The sequence below is a fragment of the Ochlerotatus camptorhynchus genome, unplaced genomic scaffold, assembly GCF_037179485.1.
Source record: "Ochlerotatus camptorhynchus isolate MF236.1 unplaced genomic scaffold, CSIRO-AGI_Acam_v1.1 ptg000432l, whole genome shotgun sequence".
NCBI classification, from domain to species: Eukaryota; Metazoa; Arthropoda; class Insecta; order Diptera; family Culicidae; genus Ochlerotatus; species Ochlerotatus camptorhynchus.
This window is the reverse complement of record NW_027040918.1, coordinates 2,022,426-2,039,360: the sequence shown is the minus strand read 5'-3', so window position 1 is coordinate 2,039,360 and position 16,935 is coordinate 2,022,426. Positions and strand designations below refer to the sequence as shown.

General features: G+C 39.2%; 1 protein-coding gene across 1 annotated transcript in view; it reads left to right on the top strand.

The window, feature by feature from the left end:
- LOC135711356 (uncharacterized) overlaps window positions 1-16,417 on the top strand; it is an 84,726-nt gene extending 68,309 nt beyond the window's left edge. Inside the window, exon 2 of the mRNA XM_065234154.1 lies at window positions 15,132-16,417. Coding sequence (XP_065090226.1) covers window positions 15,142-16,329 — 1,188 coding nt within the window. The 5' untranslated portion in view covers window positions 15,132-15,141 and the 3' untranslated portion in view covers window positions 16,330-16,417. The remainder of the gene's footprint in view (window positions 1-15,131) is intronic.
- Window positions 16,418-16,935: the final 518 nt, after the last annotated feature.

Sequence of the window (16,935 nt, the reverse complement as noted above, 5' to 3'; positions counted from 1 at the left end):
TGGTGTCCGCAATCTGGGAATCCTTCTTTCTTGGTCTGGGGGAGTGGTGTCTTCGAGCTGGCGTTACCGCTAATAATTCATCAGAAGAAATAAAATCCTGGAAGTTGTCCACAGATGCAGATTTGTCGGCGAGGAGCATAAATCTGCATAGTTATAGCAGCGCATTTTATTTGAGTTTTATTGGAGTTTGTTGGAGAGCGCGTCATGTGGAAAAAATGCAGTTGTCTGCGAATATTAAAAACTTTTTCCACAGTATGAATTATTTGTTTGAGCAAATGAAAATTTCCTTTTTTTACGTTTGCATCAAATGCAAAATCTCATTTCACAGAGAAGCTCTACTTCTCCAAATTGCGTCAACTAAAAATGGATGAAAAATCACATTTGTCCAAATTTTAATCCCCTCTCGTCAGTCCGGTGCGGTTTTCATTCAAATTTTAATTCAATTTACTTCATCATCGTGTAGAGCATCCTGATTCCCCATAGCAGCGCAGCCAAGTCCCATCAGTCATCGTCATCGCTCGCAGTAGGCTTTTCTGCAGAGCGTCCGTATCCGAGCATCAACAGCAATATGATGGACGTCACTCATCGCCTACTTTGCGAACGAGACCGGCCCGATACGATTTAAATTCATCATTCACCGAGGTAACAACAAAAGTGCTCTCTGCGTTCCGTGAGGATAATGATGAAACACAAAAGGCAACGTCAGGACGATCCTTACACGTAGCGGGAGTATCACGATAGCCACGTGCGTTTTTCGTCAATTCCAATCGCTGGCCGACTGCCTCCCACCCATCAGCATGGTAGAAGGCCTCCGGAGTATGAGATAAAAAGGGTGCAAAGGTTGAGCATCGTGAATGCCACAGTGGTATGCGTCGCTTTTCAGGGATTGCACCCCATCAGAAGGATTGTAAACAATAATCTTCCGTTTGGGCACGGTAGCATCGGAGTTGTACGGCGGTGGATTCGAGGCATGCGATTTGATGGGTGGGTTGATAGCAATTAAGGTTGCCAGGATTGAGCGACTACCGATTGATGCATTGATTGCCTGGAAGTGGAATTTTGGATGATATTTCAGAACTTTATGACGTGCCCCAGGGCAGCTGTGGGCTGTTGGAAGGAAAAACATCCTTTACCTAAGAGGATTAACTCCAAATTACTATCTAACAGTATCGGATGAAGGTGGGTCTTCTACTTAACAGCATCTTAGAGCTAGTTTGTGAAACTCGGTTTAAGCTATGTTATATTTCTGAACTTTATAATCGCCAACTAAAACACTACCGATCATAAGTTTAAGGACACCCCCAAAAAACCATGCAAATATGTTTTGTTCAATGATCTCTCATTTACGTCCAATTTTCGATCTCCAAAGGTTATTTGAATGGTATGAATGGTATAGCAGAAGTGTTCTACTACTACTTTTATTTCAAAATTTGGCCAACCCAATTCTGAGAAAATCAGTCACGATTCTTCAGAGTAAATTTTGAAAAATATTGTAATTTTGGGTGAACTTTTAGCACACCAAATTTGAAAATTATATTTAAGTTCCATTCAATGCCTTTCAAGTGATCTGAAGAGAACGAAAATTGGACGTAACATGACAGAGATATGAACATAACACATTTGCCATGTTTTTTTTTGGGGGTGTCCTTAAACTTATGATCGGTGGTGTAGCTTTGTAAAGTGATTTAAAATTATAAAGCCGACTAAAAAATCTATAATAATAACAATAGTTTTCTAAAAACTACAGTACTATAACAGGAAGACATCAGCTTTAATCACGTGGAAAATAAATTTTCTAAGTTATAAAAGTTATAATGTAAGTACACACGAAACTGAAGAATGAGTACAAATTAAGAATTAATAATTTAAACCATCCTTACATGATACATTTTCAGCATCTTATGAAAAACGGTAAATCGACCAAAACTATGACGAAGGGATCAATCAGCCAATGGTCATTCAAACTATGATCATATTTTCAAAATGATCTGGCAACACTTGTAGCTGCAGACTGGCTATTGCCGCAGAATCGGCGAATAAAAATCAAATTTTCAAATGTAATTCATCCTTCACCCCATCATCGTCGTCATTACCGCTGTCATCGTCATCACCGTTGTCATCGTCATCACCGCATTCATACCGGTTACAGTTGTACAACATTTTAGATATTCCGACGGTGCGCCGGCATTATAAAACAGTACAAATTACGTTCATAAAGGGGTAACCTAAACGAAAATCAGTCATCATCAGCTTGAAGTCCGCAGTTACATCAACACACTTGTTCGTATGTGAGTATACACATTAGGGTGGTTCAAAATAATGATTTTAAATCAGGTCCTGCTCATTCTCCCCAAATTTGAGCAGATGCAAACTCATACTGCACTGGCCCTTTAAACTTTATATGGGAATTACTATGGGAAAAGTGAACTTTTTGTTCTCCTCATCGTAGCTTTTCGCCAAATGATTCAAAGGTAAGCTTTCTATATATACTTATTTTGAAAGACGAAGCACACAAGTCTCTTATGACACAATTTTATGTCAAATTTGACGCTCGTATATGTCAGTCTCAGAGCACCTAAATTTACATGATTTTTTTTTAAGCGTGCAGCCCATGGCTGATAGCACTAGTTTACAGCATTTTTGAACTCGGTAAGGTGCTGATCATTTCCAATGCAAAATCCTACGCTGAATTCAATGGCGTGGTCAGAAAAAATTAAAGTAGAGCCATTTTTGAGATACACAAAAATTTTGATTTTTTGAATTTTGGACAAAAGTACGATTATACTAAAATGTCAATATCTATGGAACTAGTGCACCAATTTTAAATCTTTTTTTATGAAAATGAAGCTAAATAAATTTGCTATCGTTCACTAGATTATTATGTCTTAATTAAAAATTTAATTTTGAGGTCATTTAAAAATTTACAGCATTTTTTTTTATTTTTCCTGCGAATTTTCCATAAAAATCTTGTTTTAATCAACATTTTTAATGGGATAAGAAGATTCAAAAAATCATTCCATAATTTATTCTTAAAGTCCATTCGAAACCGGAGAAAATGAGCCTTTAATGGATGAAATCGGTTGGAAATTGTCGAAGTTATGAGAATTTTTGTAAAACACTTAAAAATGTTGCTGAAATACAACAGCTTTAGAGTTCCTTTTCTAGGTGTCGTTGTAAGCATCCAAATCGCATGTAAAGTTTTCATGGGAGATTCTTTTCTCTACATATCAATTTGATTAAGGCATATCAGGATTTAAAACCGAGTTGATACAAAAGAAATTTATTTAGGTTTTATTAAAAATGATTGAGAATCGAATGACTTTGTCTTCGATGTTTTGAATTTGTTTCTCGAATCAGAAACCAACAATAGTCACCCATCATTGCTTCATCCCAAAACCCTTGGTAACGACGTTCCATCATCTTCATTTGTTGGTGAAAACGCTCGCCGTGCTCATCACTCTCGTCACCAAGATTTTCCGGGAAAAAATCCATGTGAGAATGTAGGAAATGTATCTTCAAAGACATATTCACACCTGTGTTCAGTGAAATAAAAGGATTTGAAATTAATTATATGTAACAAACACAATATTTTTGATTTAAAGGGTGATACGGTCAAAATTTGGTTAATATCAACTTGACGTATTTCTTTCAATTTTGCATTTAAAAAACCTGAACACCCCTCATTTTGAAGGTGTGTGTGTGTAGAATGTTGCTCCTATTTTGATTTTGGAATTCACTCTTCAGTTGTCAAAATGCCGTCCAAGCAAGAAGAGCAGCGTATCAAAATTTTGCTCGCGCATCGCGAAAATCCGAGCTACTCGCACGCAAAGTTGGCAAAATCGCTAAAAGTTGCCAAATCAACCGTTACAAATGTAATTAAAGTGTTTGGGGAACGTTTGTCGACAGCCAGGAAGTCTGGATCGGGGGGAAATCGAAAACCGGAAGCCGCTGAGACGACAAAGAGAGTTGCCGGTAGTTTCAAGCGAAACCCTAACCTCTCTCTCCGAGATGCCGCAAATAAGCTGGGTGTATCGTCTACAACCGTGCATCGAGCCAAAAAACGAGCCGGACTATCGACTTACAAGAAGGTAGTGACTCCAAATCGCGATGATAAACAAAATACGACGGCCAAAGCGCGATCCCGGAGGCTGTACACGACGATGCTGACGAAGTTTGACTGCGTGGTAATGGACGACGAAACCTACGTCAAAGCCGACTACAAGCAGCTTCCGGGACAGGAGTTTTATACGGCAAAAGGAAGGGGAAAGGTAGCAGATGTTTTCAAGCACATGAAACTGTCAAAGTTCGCAAAGAAATATCTGGTTTGGTAAGCCATCTGTACCTGTGGCTTGAAAAGCAGCATTTTCATAGCTTCCGGGACTGTCAACCAAGAAATTTACGTGAAAGAGTGTTTGAATAAACGTCTGCTGCCTTTCCTGAAGAAACACGGTTGTTCCGTACTGTTTTGGCCGGATTTGGCATCTTGCCATTACTTTAAAAAGGCCATGGAGTGGTACGCCGCCAACAACGTGCAGGTGGTTCCCAAGGACAAGAACCCTCCCAACACGCCAGAGCTCCGCCCAATTGAGAAATACTGGGCTATTGTCAAGCGGAACCTAAAGAAGACCAAAAAAACTGCTAAGGGCGAGCAGCAGTTCAAGGCAAACTGGCTTTCTGCGGCGAAGAAGGTGGACAAGGTGGCTGTACAAAATCTGATGGCAGGGGTCAAGCGTAAGGCCCGGCAATTCGGATTTGGAAAAGCGGAAGCCTAACTGAATATTTTTCCTGAATTTTATACTAATTGAACTTGAAAAAGAAATTTAATTTGATTTTTTAAATAAACGATTTCACCGATTTACACGCGTTTTCCTTTGACCAAATTTTGACCGTATCACCCTTTATACCTATTTTCTCATAATTTTTGAGCAATTCATCGACGGCTTCCTCATAATCTGGGCTTCTGAAATTTCCTCAAAAGGTTGTGAAAACACGCTGGAACAATTTCCACGCTTCTTCCTCATCAGATAAATTTGGAAATACTGATTTCAAGTACTGGAATGCCGGCCCTTCTTTTTGCAACGCTTTGACGAAATTTTTGAATAGCCCAAGTTTTATATGTAGTGGTGGAAGTATTATGCGTTCTTTTACCACAAGAGGATCATTTTTAACGTTGTCTTTACCAATTGTGAAATTATCCCGTTTTGGCCAATCTTTTCGGACGTAGTGTTCCTTACGTCATGGCAAAAACATGCCTTGTCCTTTGTAGAATAATATTTGTCAAATTTCTTGTGACGATTCCTGTGACAAGAAATTTTGACCTCCTTGTTCAGCATGTTGTGTTCTTTCAAGCGTGATGCCAGCAATTCGGATTTCTCCTTCGATAAGTCGAGATCTCGCACCAAATCATTAAATTCGGATTGTGTAAACAGTTTTGGGTTTCTTTCCAATTCCACCTCGAAGTCTTCCTCGCATTCCTCCTTGAATTCCTCCTCACTTTTTGTAACGGTCGATTCAACAGAGGGCGCTCGTTTCCGCTTTGGATAAACAGGATACGGGACCGAACTTGAATGTGGAACAGGTTTTGTCATAGAAGCCACTTGTGGATACTCAACTGTTTTGTGACGTCCTTGTTGCTTAACTTTTGTCAAGCAGAAATAACAATCCGTTGCATGACAAAACGGTCGACGCCATATGGTGGGCATGTCAAAGGACAAATAGCGACTGACAGATAACAAATAAGTGAGTTAGTAAGTAAGACATTAATACTTATCAAAAATAGATGAAGTAAGATAATGTCGATCAGGAAAGAACAAAGCACTACCATGCTGTACATAAATTGTTTATATGAAAGTTATTCAAAAAATCAATTAACCTTGCGCCTGACATCCACCTAGCCAAGCACGTTTTGCACGAACTACATAATACTTTTGGAATCCACGGTTCGTCAAAGTCTCCAGGATCAATTTTAAAATAAAGCCTGTATGCAGTTTGCAACGAAGCAGTGAAATTGACCGATTTTGTAAATATATAGTTGCCACACGCGTAACAAAACTTTTGAGGATCATTTTTACACTTGAATTCACGTTTTGTCGTATACATCGTTAAGCAATGTTAAAGAAAGAAAGCTGTCAAATTGAGTTGGTTGCGTTAGGTTCTCGCCGAGCGGTCTCACAAACACTACCGTAAATTATATTGTTGAAAATATCCCATTTAATTTTGCGTGACAGCTGGTATTGTTAGTGAAATGCACCGTATGCGTACACGTCCGCAGAAAGGCTTACTGGAAGTGGTGCATGAACCTGGGAGCGGGACAACGGCCAATCTTGGAACATTCAATTTCCATGATTTTACAAAAAATGTCATAACTTCGACAATTTCCAACCGATTTCATCCATTAAAGACTCATTTTCTCCAGTTTTTAATGGACTTTAAGAATAAATTATGGAATGATTTTTTGAATTTTTTTATCCCATTAAAAATGTTGATTAAAACAAGATTTTTATGGACATAGACATAAGACATAATATTCTAGTGAACGATAGCAAATTTATTTAGCTTCATTTTCATAAAAAAAGATCTAAAATTGGTGCACTAGTTCCAAAGATATTGACATTTTAGTAACCGTACTTTTGTCCAAAATTCTAAAAATCAAAATTTTTGTGTATCTCAAAAATGGCTCTACTTTAATTTTTTCTGACCACGGCATTGAATTCAGCGTAGGATTTTGCATTAGAAACGTTGGTCAATTACTAAAGTTCACACTTTTTATGTTGTTTTGTAAACTAGTGTAGTCTTTTCAATAAAGCAATCTAATCTAATCTATTAGGGGAAATGACTCTAAATGGGCCTAAATGCCCCTAATTTGGGCCCATACATGAATTTAGCAATCGACTAAATTTTCAATAGCGATCAAAAAATATCCATAAGTACTGTCCCAATGACGCATTCATCTAGATAAAATTGATAAATAGCAGATTTTTAGCGATGAGCCCAAACTTATATCCATAAGCCAACATTAGAGCCATTTCCCCTATATGCTTATAGGATTTTTTTTCAGCTACAACTTTTTTGAAGACCACTTTTTCATTAAACTTCAATATAATTAGTTATTGATTAATTTCGAAACCGAAAACTATCTGAAAAGCTTTCCGAGACACGCTGCATCCTGCACTGAGACATAGTAACCTGTATGTGTTGTCCTATTCTTCGCGCCAAGTACACCAATGCTGCCTGATTAGCAATTAATGGAGCATGCCGGAAGAAAATCGCTAATTAATGAATAACTAATTATCCCGACGTTTCATGAAAAAGTGGTCCTTAACAAAGATTTCCACATTAGTACAAAGAGGAAACTTTTCCGTCGATCTAGAACGATGAGAATTCCCATACAAACTTCAAAGGGCCAGTTCGCAACCAAATGACCTCAAATTTTGGGAGAATGATCAGTGCCTGATTTGAAGTTGATTTAGATATTTTGAACCACCCTAGTATACACATTGTATCTACATATGTATAGAATGTCTAGTGACAAAAATGATAACGCACAGAGGGAGACGATGTTGGTCCGCCGGCCGGGGGTTGAGAAGCGATAACATACGTGTTAACCCCTTCTATTAGAATGCTATCGATGTCAGTGTTTCACATATAAATCAATGTCAGACAAGCGACGACGGTGATGGTGGTGGTGGTGGTGGTGGTGGTGGTGTCAATGATGATGATGTTAGGCTCATTGCCGCCATGAGGTTTGATGCAATTTCGAATGATGTATGTGTCATGTTGAGGAAGGTGGATGTGGTTTTCGGAAGTAAACTCTTTTGCACTGATTACAGGGACCGCAAAATGTTTGAAATATGATTAGTGAACAGGTCAAGCGCGTCGGTTGCGATAAAAATTGTTCACCGGCGCGGGATTCCAGCTCGTTTGAGGTGGAAGTTTCTCTTTTTAACGAAGAATCAATGTTGCAGCTGGAATTATTTGAAAAACGTCATCCAGTTGGATCGATTTCATTCTGATGATGATTTGAATATGTTTATAGTAAAGCGTCATAATTGTATGGACTATTTAGGTTTAGAATTAGATAACACATTTCAGTTTCCAGGAAGAAAGTCGTCAATATGTATTTGATAGAGGAAATGGCTCTAATGTTGGCCTATGGATCTAAAGATTGGGCCTATCGATACAAATCTTCTGTTCTTAAATTTTCCTTACGACAATGCGTCATTTGGACAAAACGAAATTTTTGGATGCATGTGAAAAAAATCCAATAAATGCTTTCCTTCAAATTGTATGTCTGTGCCCAATATTAGGGACACTTAGGCCGACATTAGGGACATAAACCCTTTATAACTTCAAATAAAACAAAGATTCGATTAGTGGAAATTTAAAATTGATGATTCAGATCAATGAAATTTAGTGGAATTCCGCAGGATCAACAGAGCTCTAATTAAATTTAAGCAACAGCAAACAAAAGAAGCATGCTTATTACCATCGTATTGACCCGTTGCTATTGTAGTTTGTTTGTTGTTTTTTGCTCCGTAAAATCGTGACTCGACAAGGATCTGAACGAATATATCTCTGGCATGAAGCGGGGTTGTGTCCTCCTCTGCTTCTGAAACGAAAGCAAAATTCACCGATTAATGATGTTAGTAGTAATAGTACTAGAAGAACTAGTACAAACTACCACCTCCGTTGGTTAATTTTTACGAGACCAGTGTGAAGAATAAGAGTCCGTCGAGATGTATTTGACTCCGAAAGATACTGAATTTTGCGAGCAGGTTGCTTTCAGGCAGATAGAGAAGATAAAACGGTTGAATTAAGTCTTCTAGATGACGATTCTTCCAGCATGAAAAGGCACTCTGAGTGTATATCTAAGAATTCCCCAAACTGCTATGACCAGTGCTGAAAAAAATCATTACTTCTACACTCAACTTAGCTGAAAATGAAGACAACCTTAACAGATAGACCATGAATTTGAATTTTGAATTAACAACATTCTTTTGATCAAGGCAACCTCTGAGTATCGAAATCAACATTTTTTGTTCATGGCTGGATGATCATTATCGTCTGTGTTGTTGTCAATATTAATATTCGTCTTCATCTTGGTGGCGATGATTTTGAGGATCAATTCAAGACCAACAATTGAAATGGCCTTAACTCCATTTTGTAAACAAACCATTGTAAGGCCATTTTCTCGCGAACCGAAGTCCGCAAAGGCAAACCAACATAATGAACAGGCAGGGGAAATTCTCCTCTACCCGATTGTGGTTTAGGTTTGCGAATGAAGGTTTCGGTTCGCGAGAAAATGGCCTTACAAGGTTTGTTTACAAAATGGAGTTAAGGACATTTCAATTGTTGGTCTTGAATTGCAAGATCATTATTTTCATTTTACACAAATATAGCGCTGTAAAACGCGTTGTGTTGGTTTTTAAACACATATCGATGAAAAATTATTACCTCATGCTGAATTAATGATAATATCGAGGTTTTAGGCTCTAGGTTCGACAATATTCGAAAAAATCATTTTATCCAAAATGAAATTGATTATTTTGCTTTTGGGGATCGCTTCTGATTTTGACAATTTTAGGTAGGATAATCAAGCACTAGTGAATAACAACAAACGCGTATTCGATGATGTACAATGAACTCATTTGTTTGCTTGAACGTGACAGCGAAGATTTTCAAAACAAACGCAATTCATCTACACTGGGTTGAAGCGCTACTCCTTACGTGTGATGGTAAATGATAAAAGCAGACACTGGCACTGGACAACGATGATGGGAGCTCGGATGGGAGGCACCCTACAACCACCATACCAAATACCAAGACATTACCAGATAACCAACAACCTATTCCAGTGAAGGAGGGTACTGTTCATGGACATACTACAGATTTGATACTTTGTCAGAAATATCCTGAATGCTTGTCGAAAAAAATGCCTTTCTGCTCTGATGTTTAAATCCTTGTAATGGTTACACAAGTTTTTAAAATTAAATTTGTTTTTATACTGTTCTGCGCAAACATCTGACAGATAAATAAGTTTTTCAATTTATCTTTTAATTTTGAAATAAATTTACATTGAAACGTGTAAAGCGATATTGTGTTATGTTTATTACAATGAAATTAAAAACTTTTAAAAGGCAACCTTCATTGTAGTAAATTATAAAAGGGTGAATAGTTACTTGTGGCCTTGAAACATAATGACTTTGGATCGAATCTTGGATCAAAAAAAAAAAGGGTTTCTGCGAAATCCATTCGACACATTATTTCTTTCCCTGCAACCAAAATTTCTTTTTTCATCCTTATAAACTTAATTTGCTTTTCATCATCAACGATCTGGTCATTTTGCAGATGCATCTCTGTAATCATCCTTGTGTTGAACTAGTTTGTATCACGAGGCCCCGATGCAACGGATGGCCTACCGATCAGTTCTTGTAAGACCAGTAAGGCTTTGCTCAATTTTTAAATTTGATTCGCGGTAGAGGGGATTTCGGTGGGGTCAACAGTTCTCGCATGACGACACTAAGCAACTTGCAACTTGTTCGGCAAGAGCCCATGGGCATGCTGATGATCAACAACAACCACATGATCCTGCCTACAGCAGAACTACCAAATGCGAAGATATCATAAACCATTCCCGAAGTATGACTGATCTCAAGTGAGGGGATATTTGATGGTTTTCATCGGTGGTACATTGGCCATTGGTTTTCAATGGTAGAACATTGCAGAAGACACCACAACTACATAATACCGTGCACTTGGTAGCCTTGAACGTGCTTCTGAGCCGATCAGATGAACTGGTTCGGGGATGTTGTTTGTGTGATTGAACTTTCGCCCGTTCGAGTTCTGGTTTTGATTTTGTCGGGCAGCTTTTAACAGGTAACTGGACGAAATTTCACCACGATTAATCAGGTTACACATTCGTTTCTGTACACGTATCTTTTGGACGGATCAAATTTGCTTGAACATCGTATAGTTTGGATGGCTGCCAGTTTCTCCTCCACTGCCCGCTCCGCTCACGTTCAAATGAGAATGAAACTTAATGTTTGCCATAAACCACCAAAGAAATTCAAAATGTAAACACAATTTCAAAAGTCATTATAACTTCAGGGTTGCCAAACTTATGGGTCATTGATACCTTGATTGGTACACTTCGGCCTACTTCGGCACGTTTGCCGCAACGTTTGGCACAGCACAGTGAAATCTCACGGCACAGAATAGGGTGTGCAGAGTAGAATACCCCTTGACATCTGCACTATATGAAGGCCATCCTGCTTTTGATAAGCGCTGCGTCCTATTACACTTGTTTTTGAATCAGTTATCATGTGACGAGTGGCTTCCTCAAAATGTGATTGTATTTTGGTAAATGACCAACTTTTTGGCAACAATTTGAGGATTTCAATTTTTTGTTGTACTGTATCCGCTATTTAAAAAGAGGATTTTAAATTCAGCAAAACAGATTCAAATTCTTCGTTCGCATCAGTACCCTCACCAGGAAACCATTTCCTTATTGTACCCAACATTTTTGAATACATTTCACCAACAGTGGAACCACGATAGTTACTGCTTGAAGGATCCAGTCGTGACGTTTGACGCTGAAGCTGGTGAAATTAGTGGTGAAGCGTATTGGCCGGATCCTTCCAACGAAGGAGCGTCTCTTGTTGCAGCTGGCGCGAACATTGGCGAAACGTGCCGACAAGATGTACACAGTTTCATTTTATCCGTTACCCATTGCATACTTTTCGAATGTAACTCAAACATATTGTTCTGAGTAACACAACGCAAAGATTGCCTCATTCCTTTGTGGCCATCTATTTCGAAGGAATTACAGCAATCAGTGCTGATAAAAATCATTTCTTCTACACTAAATTTAGCTGAAAATGAAGACAACCTTATCAGATAGACCAACTACCTGCATGAATTTGAATTTTGACATAACAACATTCTTTTGATCAAAGCAACCTCTAAGTATCGAAATCACATTTTTGTTTTTCTTTATTCGTGGCTGGATGATTATTATCGTCTGTGTTGATGTCAATATTAATATTCGTCTTCATCTTGGTGGGGGATTTTGAGGATCAATTGCAAAATGATTATTTTCATTTTACATAAATATAGCGCTGTAAAACGCGTTGTGTTGTTTTAACCACAGATCGATGAAAAATTATTCCCTCATGCTGAATTGATGTTAATATCGAGGTTTTAGACTCTGAGTTCGACAATACTCGAAATAAACATTTTATCCAAAATGAAATTGATTATTTTGCTTTTGAGGATCGCTTCTGGTTTTGACAATTTTGGGTTTGATAATAGTGAATAACAACAAACGCGTATTCGATGATGTATGATGAACTCATTTGTTCATTTCGGTATAAGATACCATCTTGAAATGTTCACCGAAAAAAAGCTTATATATTTGCAAACATGAAAATATTTTTTTTGATAAAAATCTATGATACAGACCACAGCTTTCTTTTCGATTTTCTTTAATGGTAAAAACATTAATGAGAAATTAGTTTACGACTGTATTTTTTATCAAAGGCTGACAGAATTACAAGTAATTGTTGACAATTGACTTTAACTGAACAAAGCTTGATTCAAAAGTTATGTTTTTTTTTTAACTTGGTGGTGCCCGAGAAAATCTGAAAACTTTAATTGAAGTTTTCCGAAAAAATTGGCAACCCTGAATTTTTTTAAAAATTGTTTTTCGTTAATATATTTATGAACTCTACCCATGGGCAAAGTTTCATAGAAATCGAAGATCCTTCGTCCCAAAAATTCGGTAATTAAAGAAAAATCCCCAATAGTCAACATGGCTGATTTTTAGCCATAACAAACAAATTGGCAAAGATCGAGTCTGATAGATCCGTCATTTGGCGTGGAACAGCTCAGATATCAAAGTATGCCCAATGACGAATTTGATTAGTGCGACTTGTTTGAGGAAAACTTATTGTTTCTTCCGATGACCACAATGTAGTAAATGTTACAGCTACCAGTTTAAAGGATCATAATCTTCTTTTTCATAAAAAAGGACCACATTGGATTAACTTTATCAAAGAAACTTATAGCCGTAGACTTGCTTGGCTTGTTTGGATTATCTCAAAGATATAACGGTTTGTAGCGTGTAAACAATAAAATACCGACGCAAAGTTTTTTTTTCAAGAGCTGAGGCATACTTTGCCACCACTGTGGTACAGCTGACACATTGGCAAAGCAAGATGCTCCAGCTCAAGACTCAACAAATCGACCAGCAAGGATAAAAAGAAACGAAAATAAAAAGTAGAACACGTAGTGGGAGTTTCCAACTTGGCTTCGTTTCTCCACCTACTTTTTCCTCCGAGCGACGTCGTTGAAATTCGAGCTCCCTTATTATTCGACGCCTGGCATGCGCTCCACCACCACCACAGTAGGCAGCGCGACCACAAAGGAGGACGACGGAGTGAAATTGTGGCTTTCCACTTTCCACCGAACGTGAATCCTAGTTCCGTCATGGGCTGCTGTTTTGTAAAACGTGGCTGACAACGTCACGAAACGACGGCTTGCTGCGCTACATGGAGCATCCTGTCGCATTTACGAAAGCCTGCTTGGATAAGCAGGATGCTAATTTTAATTTGTGCCTCGGAAAATCTGCGAGTTTTATTATTTACTTTGGGAAAATAAAATAAAACAAGAAAGTTGAATTGTTTGCTGAGCACTCATCCTCCTCCCCCCATCACATCACAACACAGTTTGGGTTGAGAGGCAAGCAGGAGCGGCCGTGACTTCAATGAAAGCACAGCGACGATTATCGTCCCCCTGTGGAGGGCGAGTGGGAGGCGGGCTGCCTGTTGTAAGAGTTAATTTGGAGTTAATTATTTTCACTTGAACAATCAAACCACCTCCACCGATTGAACGGACGGGCGCGACTCGTGCCGGTAATGTTTATCGCGTGCGGTAGGGATTTTCACGTAGTGTGGGGGTGGTATCAGATTGAGTCGATTGTTGTTACACGGGGCTGATAAGTGGCAATTGGCCCGTTTTTATTGTTCGCTACTTCAAAGTGATTTTAATGAGCTTTAATTTTTTCGCAACCAGGTTTATTCTCATGTGAGTCAGGATAGGTTCTCTTTAAACCACAAGCAAATAAATTAAACGTGAAGTGTCACTGACAAACCAAGCAAGGAGACATGTCTATACAAATTTACATTCGATTTATTTCTCGATTAGATAACACATCGGGCTTGAGTGGGTGGGTACCTGCTGCCAACATTGAGGTGAGTGTGCAAATAATAGCTTTCTGGAAGGGAGCCCTTCTTGTCTTCATTGTTCTTGGCAACGGCACCGAAGGAATGTGCACATTCAACTATTTTCTTAGCATTTCCTTTCAAACTAGTGTCTCCGAAGAAAAAGACCCCCAAGGAATTGCCGACAGTTGGTGTTTTCCATTCCGTTTGAGTGACAAAGATTTGCTTTCTCGAACGGAGAAGAGAGATAGTTCAATTGTAGTTTTGTGTCTATTCTATTTGCCTAAGGGCTGACATGAGTCGTATTTGAATGGAGTTGGAAATGGAATAAGATAAATTATTGTATGATAATGGCATAAGCTGGGCCAGCAAGCCCAGGAGATAATATTTATGTGGAAAAATTGACAGCGATGGTATGATACATTAGAGGGCAAAATAGAACGTTTGGCATATTGCACAGATGATTCACGAGGTTTTATAAAATCCATCCTATTCGGAAATGATTTGATTTTTTGTTGCAAAACAAACTCTATTAAATTAACGGAAATCAGTTTTCATCACAAACAATATGTTAAACTTTACCGTTCACGAAATATTCTCCCATCGAAGCGGCGAGTGGGTGTCCTTCCGTTAGCTGTCGCATGGACCGAAAACCGGAACCACAATTGTTCTCCCCTCGAACATACCGTTGCACACATCCTTTTGCAGATTGCAGTTCGTTTCCGACCAGCTCATTCATAACTCAACGACAAAACTCATTTCGCATTTAAATTAACTGAAAACATTCAAGCACTCAATCTAGATATCGTACGCAAACCACATTTTGCTCATTTCAATCAAATTTACAATTCCGAATTGAATTAAACTTAATCGGCTCATCTGTTTGCTCGCTCCTCATCTATTTCCTATCAGGTTCACCAGAATGACGGAAGAGGTTCAAACACAGCAGCAGCAAACCCAACAATCGCAACAGCAACAGCCACAACCCGGTCAGCCACAGCAGAAGCAACGGCTGGGTCCCAACGATTATCGCAACTCGGAATTCGTCACCAAACTGATGGCTGCCAATCCGCCCTATCTGTACTCGCCTGCAATAGGGCCGCACAACTTTTTCTTCAGTGAAATGCTGCGATCCTTGGTGGCCAATAAGCGGAATGAGAGTCTGCGGAGCGCCGAACAGTTACATCATCAGCAGCAGCAACAGCAACAGCATCACCAACAGGCCCAAGCACAAACCCAGTCCTTGTCGCTTCCAACACGGCGACCGAGGAAACGATCATGGTCACAACATCGTCTGTACCCAGAGTCACATAAGGAAAGCAAAGATCCAGAAGAGAAAGCCGCTGGACACCCGGAGAAGCCACTTGAACTAACCAACAAGTTGTCTGCTTTTTCCCGAAACATAACCTCAAAATACGAAGAAACCAATGACAACTATAAATCCCCGCCAGAGACGAAACCCCCCAACGAGAAGCCTCCCATGAGCGCCAACCTTATTCCCGATCCACCAACCGGTTCTATACCTCCTTCCGATCTGATCCTCCCACCACCTCCCCCAGTCTGGTATCCCCCGCTCTACCCGCCATACGGAATCGATCCGCTGCACTTCTTCATCGACCTCCGCGTGTCCGGTCACATCTACGATCGGAAGAAGGAACTCACATCACCCAACTCGGATGGCATCAAAAACGAACACTCCAAACTGATCGGTACCAACGATCGACAAGGATCGGCATTCAGCGTCCCGAAACCTCGCGAAGGGTTGAAAGGCAGTGCCGCGATCAACCTATCTTCGCCACCCCTCCCGGCGGAAGGTGACGAAAATCCACCAACCGATCCGTCGGCGCTGTTTCTCAGCGAGTTCAAAGAAAACAAGTACGACATCATCAAGAATACCAACTATGTGATGCAGAACTTGCCGAGGATCTACGGTGATTTGAATACCCCGCAGAAGGACGCCGGAGAGGACGAGCTGAGTGGTAATTTGAGTGACGATCAACGATCGGTGGGATCGAACGAGGATTGCTCCGGTGAGGACGGGAAGTTTCGCGATGCCGATCTCAACGTCATATCCGACGAGGATGAATCTATCGCGGTGGATGAGAATTGAGCATTGAGGGCAGGTGACGAAAGGGATTTGAATTGATAATTTTGGACTTAAATGTTGTTGCCGTGTTATGGAAAGCTTAATAAAATGTGAAAAAAGTGCTTGTGTTTGATATTTCTTAGACAACAAAAAAGAAAATATTCTCTAGGAATCCCTTGGGCAATGCGGATTTACTTAGGCAACTTTGGTTTATCAAACTAAGCTAACAAATAAAGTAAATCGAATGTTTTTCAAATAGGAGTTTATGGTTAGAATATTTAATGGTTTAAAGAAAAAAGGGATTTAATTACCAAAAATCAGTAGAAAAAGTAACTTCTAAGACGGTTTAAAATCATAGGGGAAATGGATGAAATGTCGGCCTAAATGCCCCTAATATGGGCCCATACATAAATTCAGTAATTGACTAAATTTTCAATAGCGACCAAATATATCCATTAGTACCGTCCCAATGACGCGTTTATCTAGATAAAATTGATAAATAGCAGATTTTTAGCGATGGGCCCAATCTTAGATCCCTAGGCCAACATTAGAGCCATCTACCCTATATGTTTATTTTTAATTCCCTACACTGCAATAAAAGTTCACATGAAAGTAGTTTTAGGAATCGAA